Source organism: Eurytemora carolleeae, unplaced genomic scaffold (genome assembly GCF_000591075.1).
Source record: "Eurytemora carolleeae unplaced genomic scaffold, Eaff_2.0 scaffold930, whole genome shotgun sequence".
Classification (NCBI taxonomy): Eukaryota; Metazoa; Arthropoda; class Copepoda; order Calanoida; family Temoridae; genus Eurytemora; species Eurytemora carolleeae.
The window spans coordinates 162074-172210 of record NW_019396817.1 but is presented as its reverse complement, the minus strand read 5'-3'; the positions used below and the strand labels follow the sequence as shown (position 1 = coordinate 172210).

Here is a 10137-nt window from a genome sequence, read left to right as displayed (position 1 = left end):
GGGGGGGGGGGGGGGGGTGGGGGGTGCCAAACAACTAGACGGAGACTATCTGAGCGTGTTAAGAATATATTTGCAGTGACTCTTCCCTTACAAAAAAGAGTGGCATGTCTGATTTACAACGATATCCTTAAAAACTGATGACGAGCTTTGCGGGTCGCAAAGCTTAAAATATTAATTATCTTCAATTGTGGTTTCTCGGATAGAGTAATTTACGGATTTCTGCTTTTCAATCTTTAGAAAAAAGTCGGTGGCATACACATTATTGATCAAGACATCTGTGCAAAGGGTACAGTTTTGTGCCTCGGACATGCCCTCTTTAAACAGCAGCAGACCCTTTAAGATAGAAAAGTGTATAAAGACTATAGAAGAGTATTATTGGTTAGTTAGTCTACCTGATTAAACCGTCCTGTGCAACTGAACCGCAGGAGACAGGTCGCTGCCGGTCAGTCTACAACATTACCAGAGATGAAAACTTAAGAATGGTTTGATCTCCAGATTAAATCAGGCTTGATCTCTACTTTTTATTTTAATTAACCGATCGGGATTATGGCTAGCCCATTCAGGTTAGTTAGTACCAATATATATCACAAGGAAAATAGAATTTCTTAAATTTTTATATTTTTTTTTTAAGAGGTCGGAATTTTTATCCTTTATCTTATTTACATACTAACTAGCTGAACAGCCCGGCGTTGCCCGTGAAATAAAAAAAATGAAATTTTGAAAAAACATTTTTTTTTAGTCTATATTACCCCCAGGGTGCCCATGGGTTCCCTAAAATATTTCAGCCAATCTGGTCCAATTTGGTTTATTATATAGAAGGAATTGCCGGACCACATGTACAGGTCATTGCTTTCTAAAGGGATTAACGATCGTACAAAAGTTCCGAACTTAGGTTTAATATATATGTTAATAAGTTAGGTATTAACTCCTCCCATATTGTATTAAACAAACTTATTTTTATAAAGTTTTCATGCACAATTCAATATTTCAGGGGATATTAGTTCCAAAACAACACTTGGCCCCATTCTAACACTGAGTTTAAACCATTTTTAACACTGAGTTTAAACCATTTTTAACACTGAGTTTAAACCATTTTTAACACTGAGTTAAACACTGTATTTAAACCTTATCAATTTCAGAGAAAGAACATAAAATGTCAAAAGTAATTTTTTAAGTATGTAAACAAGTTGACTAGTTATCAAAATATTTTGATATTTTAATCTTCATCAGTTCAATGCATTTTTGCTATTTTCATTCAGATACACTAAAAACGTTTATCGCCGCATATGAAACGAATTAGCCATGAATTTATATTAAAGATGTGAAACAAAATATGCAAAATCTTATTGAAGTATTTAACTCGAAATTCTTATAGGTTCGTAAATAGTAACCACCCCTTTAAACTATAAACTCATAGTAAATGAAAGTTTAACTGTAAAGTTATATAGCTTCTGTATGTTGTGTATTAATGAAGCGTATAACCATATATACAACATATATTCAATCATGTGCTAAGTAAGCTAGTCATGCAGTTACTTGATCATTTATACAAAAATAACTTTTTCGATTAATTAGTATTCAATATACCCCTCACCCCTCTATCTAATATATTCTGGTAGCATTAGGTCTTCAAATCAGGGGCAATTTGTCTTGTTTTAATTTTTCTTCTTCAAACTTCAAATAAATTTCAAACTTCAACCTTGATATCAACTATCAAATTTACTAACCAGGGGGGACAAGGTATAGACAGGGGGGGGGCTGTTATCAATCTGAACCCCTGCTGAAAATTTGAAAAGTTTCCGCCAACGCACGTTTTATCTATATATGGTAACTTGTAACTAACTTCGAGGGCGTGAGTAGGATGGGGGGGGGGGGGACGAAAATTTACATTAATCTATGATTCATAAAATCAAATAAAACGTGCATACTAAACCATATTTTTACATTCCTTTTAATTGTAAAAATTTAAAGCTGGTTACGTGCTGTAAGCTTTATTACTTGTACAATAAAAAATATCTAATTAAGGATAAATTCAGTAACAGAGTTAATTTCTAGTACTTTTTAGTTTAAAGGATAAGAACTTTAGTCCATAACATAAAAAACAACATGTCAAATTTGTCATGCTGAATTTAATTAAAAGTTCTCCGATCTTAAAGAGTTCCCATTTTTACATCATTATTCCCTAACCTCAACTTCCGAAAAAGCAAACTATAATGTATGTTTTTAAACTTAAAAACATAAAACTTTTCCGAAAAAAAAATAAACAAAAAACTTACCTGAATTGCTGCATTTCTAGTCTGATTATTGTTAGTATTTGCTGAGTTGGATGGAAGGAGACGATTTAAACTTTTTAATTTCCTATCCTTCTCTTCAACCTTAATATACACAATTTTAGAAAAAGAGACTGAGTCGAAATTTAAGTTACAGCTTAAAGTTCTGAAAAATAATGAATTCAGGGTTTAATTAAACTTAATACCAGACTCATATATTAAATGGGTTCATGAATAAGCAAACGATTTATCATTTTGATTGATAAAAAATGATGAGAGACTGCAAGTTTTCCTTTGGTTAAATATTTACCTCGTCGATTTCTTTCGAGTTAAATATTTAAGCTATAAAATAAAGTTAAGGTTAAATCACGCGCCGGATTTAGCTGAACCTTAACATTTAAACCGTAACTTTTTGTTCTTTAGTTTTGGACTCTGCAGTGATTTCATGATTAATCATTATATTAAAAAGAGACACGTTCGACTTGCAAAAATACCCTTAATTTCTAAGGAAAATATCATCATTTTCCTATCTTTTTTATTCCTTCTTTCTGTCACAAATGATATATCCGTTTATTAACTTGCTTATAGAGAACCCAAGATTAAAAGTTACATATTTAGATTAAAAGTTACATATTTAGATTAAAAAACGGAAACATTTCGTTATACTTGCTTGCATGCCCAATCTTACATGTAGGGTAGCTTGAATTACGTCTTCAGTCTTTTTTCATGCCGGTTCATTTCTTCCATAAACTTATTTTTTACATTTTACCAAATGTCAGTATGTATGCTGTTTGTATAAGTACTAGTTTTTAAAATTCTATCTGTAGTTTAATTTCTACCAAATATTTTATTGTTTTTGAGTTCCCTCTGTTGGGAAAATTCCCAATTAATAATTTACTATCCGTTATTTTATTTCTTGAGTTGAACTTGATGTCTACAGTTTTGCTTTAATTTCCCCTGCCTGGTATATTTTTATACCTGTTGTTTGAGTTGTAGGACTTGTTTTCTCAGAACTAGATTCTCTTCCCGCAAACTTTGAAAAAACACATTAAAATCAGCAATTTTGGCCAGTTTTGAAAGGCAGAAGTACAAAAAAAAATTTTCATTTATGACTGAATTTTAGTTTTGAAATTTAAGGAAAATATTGTATTATCTTGAGTGAAAACAGAGTAACAGCTAAAACGTTTTTGATAAATAAATAAGAAAATATTTAGCAATCGAAAACAAAAGAATTAAAATAATCAATGCCCTTCCCCCCCCACACACATAACTTTATGATTAACGATCGTACAAAAGTTCCGAACTTAGGTTTAAAAAAAGTTTTTTTTGAAGTCAAAACAAACAAATTTTCTTTTGTCATAGCCTTTCATTGCCTAAGAGGGAAGTAATTAAAAAAAAATTTTAGCTTTGGCTGAGTCATTTGTTTGATATGGAGGCGCAAACATTTAATAAAAAGTGTTTGATTCCAATTCAAAAATTATCACCTTCAAAAAACAAAAGCTAATTCAATTTTTTTATTAAGATCGCGAAATATGGAAAGCATCCATTATTTTTTGTAAAGTATCGGATTTCTAGTCAAAATAGTTTATATTTATAGGCTTTTATGTTCTGATGTCCATGAAATCTGATTTTATGTTCTGATGTCCATGAAATCTGCTTTTATGTTCTGATGTCCATGAAATCTGCTTTTATGTTCTGATGTCCATGAAATTTGCTTTTATGTTCAGATGTCCATGAAATCTGCTTTTATGTTCTGATGTCCATGAAATCTGCTTTTATGTTCAGATGTCCATGAAATCTGCTTTTATGTTCAGATGTCCATGAAATCTGCAGATGTCCATGAAATCTGCAGATGTCCATGAAATCTGCTTTTTAAACCACTGTGCCCCCACCCCTCCAACTCTATGTTTCTATTATAGCCTTTTATGTTCAGATGTCCATGAAATCTGCTTTTTAAACCACTGTGCCCCCCCTCTCAACTCTATGTTTCTTTTTTCTAAACAAAATTTGACGGAAAAAATAAAACTGAAACTATTTTTAAAACTGACGCGGAAATAAAGGAAATGATCTCGATTGATTGAACTAATAAATAAAATGTGAATTTTCCTGTTATCCTCTACATCCTGTAAAGCTAGAGTTTCTAGTAGATTACTGGGTAGACCTCCATCATCATCCGTCTACAAAATATCAATAATAAAAAAAAAATAAAAAAATAATTATTTTGATCAAATTGAGAAAATTATTTTCATTCTTTTCTTTACAACTTTTGAAGGGAATTTAATCTATTCACATTGTCATACACAACAAAGTGTAATAACAAAAACCTAACAAACGGAAAAAAACATAACAAAGCATAAAATGAATAAGACTGTAAAACAAAACGAACAAAATAAAATATTTTGTCACAAAAAAACTTAAAACGTTCTCGTACATACCGCTAATAGACACAAAGTGTAATAGCAAAGTGTAAAAGCAAAGTGTAAAAGCAAAGTGTAATAGCAAAAAACGTCACAAAACGAAAATAAATTAAGAGAGCACAACATAAAAGAATATAATGTGGCGGAAGACGATCTGAGGAGAGAAGCCGGATACTCAGACGCGGCAAGATGAACTCTATTTTCTGCCACGTCACCTTGATATTTTTTGATCTCTTAAATTTAGATTTTTAATTTAGTCAGTTAATAAAGTAATTATTTAACTTCGGTTTTATTAAATTGAGCGTAGCCAAATTGGTGACCCCGAGTTTTTCCCCCTCCTAGAAAAAGGCCTTAGCGAATAGGTATAAAGTTGAAATGTTCATAGCACAATTTTTTAAAGCCAGGTAGTTTGGTTGCTAAGAAGGGTTAAAAAAAATGGTAAAAAAGGGTAAAATGTGGAAAAAATAACAAGATGTGACACATGCTTCTACATCCATTTTTCAAGGGCGTTTCAAAAATATTGTTTCTAGATCTGTTTCTTCAGTCGTGAAGAAGTTGTGGGATATTTTAGATTTTTTACACGAAGCGCCCTTTGCAATAAAAAAATTTTATTTACAAAAAAATCACTTAAATTTCTATTCACTAAAAGTTAAAAAATGTCACGGTGATAGTGTCAAAAATAAGAGTACTAGAGCAAAAAAAAAAACTTCAGGGGAGGCGTCATACGTCCCCCCCCACCCCATCCCCCCAGCCTGTTTAGTGTTAAGAAAAGCCATATCTGAATTCTCATCTTTTGCGGGCAACCCCGCATATTCTCAATCCGACCTTAAAATAAATATATCCATCTGTATTCAGTAACCTGTGCATCCTGTAGATTGTAGATTATATTACGTAATGATACAACTATAATTGTATCCTACACTAAATCTGTATCTTACTTAATGATACAATTTGATATAACCATTTCATATCAGTTCCGTCCATCCTACTTCGTGACAATTGTCAAAATGTATACATAATCCATAATTATATCCTCCTTCGTATCTGTATCTGTATCCTGCAGCCTTCAATATGATACAATTTGTCCATTACTGTATCCTGTATTCTACTACATGATACAATGTATCCCCTACCTCCTGTAGAATTCTTCTAAGTTTGAGTAGAAGGAGTTTAATCTCTAGTGTATCCTGTGTTATGCTGTTATGTGTGCTCCGATCTAAAACATTTAAGTCATGAAATTTTTCTTTGGAATCTTTATATTTGGATATTTTTATCAATCACCACTACTCCAAAGAAAAAAATATTTCCTCTCAAAAATGTATAATTTTTTTGCTCAGGTGGGTTAGATAACAATTTTGCTAAAAAAGGCGATCTTACAAACTGATTTTCAAAATGATTTTATAAACAGATTTCACAAATTGATTTAAATAAGAAAATTGAAAAAAAAATGTTGTGGTCTGGGCAAGGTTTGTACGTAGGGACACAATACACATGACTTTCTTTAAGTGTTTTTTTAAATGGTAATTTTATTTTCAGATTGCTCCAGCAGCAAAAATAATAATAGCTGATCCAAAATTTTAGTTTAGAAAACTGTGCACTGTGCAGCTTATGATTAAAAATAATATTTTCTCACCAACATGCATGGAAAATTTACGCAAGGCGCCAAAATTTGCATGAGGTTCTTTTTTTCTAAATCATGACTATTTGTAGAAAAACAGACTATTTTTCGAACAATTCTAAAGTTTAAGAAGGTAAAAAGCTCCAAAGTTTAAGTCACATTTTTTAGTCAGGAGCGTATACAATACAGGGAGGGTGCTTTAGGGAGATAATCCCCCTGGATAAGTGTAAACTATGATTTTCAGAGGGATTCAGCCCCCCCCCCCTTCTAAAACGTCAACATGAACAAACTCCTGTATACGCTTTAGACAAACAAATGTTACCTATAATAATTCCTTCGTCTGAGACTGTAGAACTAGATCTGGATAAACTAGGTCTATATTCAGAATATTTATCTGATCCTCCTCCTCCTCCTCCTCTTCCATCCTCGACCCTCCTCGACCTCTCCTTCTCCTCGACCCGACCCATATCCTCGAAATTCCGAGACACCTCACGAATACGTGGACTCAAGCTCCTAAAATATATTTATAAATTAAAATCTGATTAAAGGAACTGTAGAGTGTAGAGTGTATTTTTCTTTAAATAGAAGTTAGATAGACGATGATTTCCTCCACATTGTTATTCAGATATATGTAACAGGGCACCATTGTGAATCTGATATGCCATTCAATAAATGGAGAGTCATTTAAAGTTACTTGAGTACCCATTAAAAGGATGTTCTTTGTTGTACGCAAAATAAGGAGCTTCGTCTAACTATATCTCAACCTAATCTAATATTTATTTTAAGACTAAGGCAGAAGAAGTGACCCTCCAATTGTAGCGTGGGTATGTCCGACTCACAATAGTACTAATTAAATCTTTAATCAAAGATGACGTAGTTATCTTGTATATTATTATTCAATTTAAGAGAGTCACAGAAAATAGATATTTTCATTCAAATTTAAGTTCATTGAAATGTATAAAGTTGCAGTCATTATATCTATCTGTCCATGTGTATTGTGAAGTTTAAGTATTGACATTAAACAAATGAAAACTAAGAAAATTATAGAAGCAAACAATTATTGGTATGCTAGATGATTTCGTTAAATTTGCATATTCCTAGGTTATTCATGAATTAACCAACATTGTTCAAATGCTAAACAATTATTTCAATATGCAATTTAAGTTTTACTTTTCCACCTTGGTTTAGTATACATTAATACTTAAACAAATTTTATTAGGCTTCAGATTTTTAATTAAACGTTAGTGATTCTTCAAATTGATCGACACATATTTAAATCTAAATTTAGCTGAGGAAAATCTAAATTAAACGCCTTCACCAAAAAAAAATTAAAGTATATTAAAACACATAAATACATAAATATATATTTCAAGAATTGAGTTTTTGCCACAGTTTCTGATTTTCTAATACCTTTAGTATATATCTTCTGCAGTTCGACGCCGTAGACCTATGATATTTCAAACCAAATATTCTGTTATATCAGATAGTCTTAAGTTTTAAATGTCAGAAGTTTACACCATAAGATATAGGACAACAAAATTTGAGTTAATGCCAAAAACTTAATTTCTTTGCCTCTTAAATCTAGTTTCTTCATTTTTCAATTATATAATAAATAGTTGAAAATTTTAGGACCCATTCGGCTTAGCTATGTTAACACATTAGAGTTCGATTTATCAATAAATATAAATCTTTTCTATATATCTATAGTTTAATAATATCCATAGTTATATAATATATATAGTCTCTGTAAAATATTGTCAGTGTATCAGTATCAAATTTCACTGTAACAGTATATTACATTTAAAGTATTTCTTTACCCTGCCAATCGAAAATATCAGAATGCTAGACTTTGTTTAAGAATTTTAAATTACATCTCTAAAAAATATAAAATCTCAAAAAAACAAAAAAAAAACAAAGACGATATTTTTAACATTAGGAACGCCAAATTATCAAAATAACTATTACCCTAATTCAAACTGACAAACCAACACATTATTGTAATCTCTTAAAAAATTAGAGAGCATTCATAGGATACCTTTAAAAACATTTTCCTTAACAAATTTTTGAATATATTTGTCTAAGTTTAAAAAAATAGAAAGAAAAAAATGGGTTGAAGAATGAAAATAAACGGATGTGCATATAAGTTTATAATTTTTAATGTATGATTGGATGAACTGTACTTGCATGAGAGTTTGTAAATCGTAAACACGACATGTTTCGACTGAACACATCAGGATCATTTCTCAAGGAACAAAATAACGCAAAACTAACATGAGCTGTGTATGTACAGATTGTACTGTAAGCTGAGTGGGGGGGGGGGAACATTTGCAAACAGAATTTAAAAATTAAGAGCAGGATAAAACGATGTTCACTCTAACTCATTAACACCTGTAATAATAAAATCTTTACTGCTTGAAATGTAAAAATTTAGCAAGAATATTTTTTTATCAGAATTTGAAAGAAAAATAAAACCTCTAAGCTTCATTTTTCACTTTGAAATAAAAATTGAAAATAAATGATATCTTTTCACCTAGAACTGTATTTAGCAAATGCTTTGTAATTGTAAACTGTACAGAGAACAGTGAATAAAAGATGTGAAAAAAGGAAACTGTTTATTTAGCCTTAAATAACACACATGTATGATGCATAAATTATTGATTAACTAACGCAAGGACGGACACTTGACCTAAAGAATAAATAATACTGAATGAATGTCCCCAAATTTTTTTTTAAAAAACATATTTTTTTAAGTATACCAATTTGAATTAATCACAACACATTTACCTATTCAATTATTCACTCAAGAAATTTTAAGAAAAGATATGAAGTAGGTTTGATGTTGAACTACAGGATTAACCACAAAGGATGAGACTGTAAAGACGACTAGAAACTTTCAAAATATGACGATTTCTAGCTTAACTAATCTTCTGCCTTGAATATCGTCTTTTAATGGCTTATTTAATGCTTTGGCAAAGAGCTGAACCTGTTTACATTAGCAAGGAGTTATATTATAAGGAAACAGACGGTGTAAATACCGTACGATCGTCTTGTGAAGTCTCATCCTTTATATATTGACGAAACAAAATGAGTTATTTCAAATTTACATAATTACCGTTTTATATGTGAATTATTTATTATCTTGACAATCTCCTTCCTACAAACATCCCCTGGAACACTGTACATATCACGGATTCTAGCAACCTCACTGTACATGTCTCTTGGTCCAGTTGACCTACTGTACGCGTCCCCTGGTACACTATACACGTCTTCGTCGTTTTTCCCAGATTTTCTGGGTTTACCGGAGAAAAATGCTGCAAATCTTCCAGGATTCTTCATTCCAACATTTTATCTTTTATGAGAATATCATGGTAAATTATAAAAAAAAAACTTCACCGGTATTGAAAACAGAACTGTAGGAACCCTACTCTATAAAGAGAACTGTAGAAACACTACTCTAAGAAAAGAACTGTAGGAACCCTACTCTATGAAGAGAACTGTAGGAACACTACTCTATAAAGAGAACTGTAGGAACACTACTCTATGAAAAGAACTGTAGAAACTCTACTCCATGAAGAGAACTGAAGGAAGCCTACTCTATGAAGAGAACTGTAGGAACCCTACTCTATGAAAAGAACTGTAGGAACCCTACTCCATGAAAAGAACTGTAGAAACCCTACTCCATGAAGAGAACTGTAGGAACCCTACTCTATGAAGAGAACTGTAGGAACCCTACTCTATGAAGAGAACTGTAGGAACCCTACTCTATGAAGAGAACTGTAGAAACACTACTCTATGAAGAGAACTGTAGGAACCCTACTCTATGAAGAGAACT

At 31.5% G+C, this 10137-nt stretch overlaps 1 protein-coding gene across 19 annotated transcripts in view; it reads right to left on the bottom strand.

Annotated features, from left to right (window-relative positions):
* Window positions 1-10137, bottom strand: part of LOC111708998 (uncharacterized) — a 36533-nt gene that overhangs the window by 7548 nt on the left and 18848 nt on the right. For 18 of the 19 annotated variants that reach the window (XR_002766768.1, XM_023482545.1, XM_023482544.1 and 15 more), the window contains 6 exons: window positions 6628-6818; window positions 5821-5903; window positions 4377-4447; window positions 3249-3303; window positions 2277-2375; window positions 393-448 (listed from right to left, as the gene is read on the bottom strand). Coding sequence is in view for 18 of the 19 variants with exons in the window: in XM_023482545.1 (XP_023338313.1) it covers window positions 393-448; window positions 2277-2375; window positions 3249-3303; window positions 4377-4447; window positions 5821-5903; window positions 6628-6818 (555 nt within the window). In the remaining variant the exon portion in view is untranslated. The remainder of the gene's footprint in view (window positions 1-392; window positions 449-2276; window positions 2376-3248; window positions 3304-4376; window positions 4448-5820; window positions 5904-6627; window positions 6819-10137) is intronic. The other variant, XM_023482557.1, reaches the window with a different exon arrangement.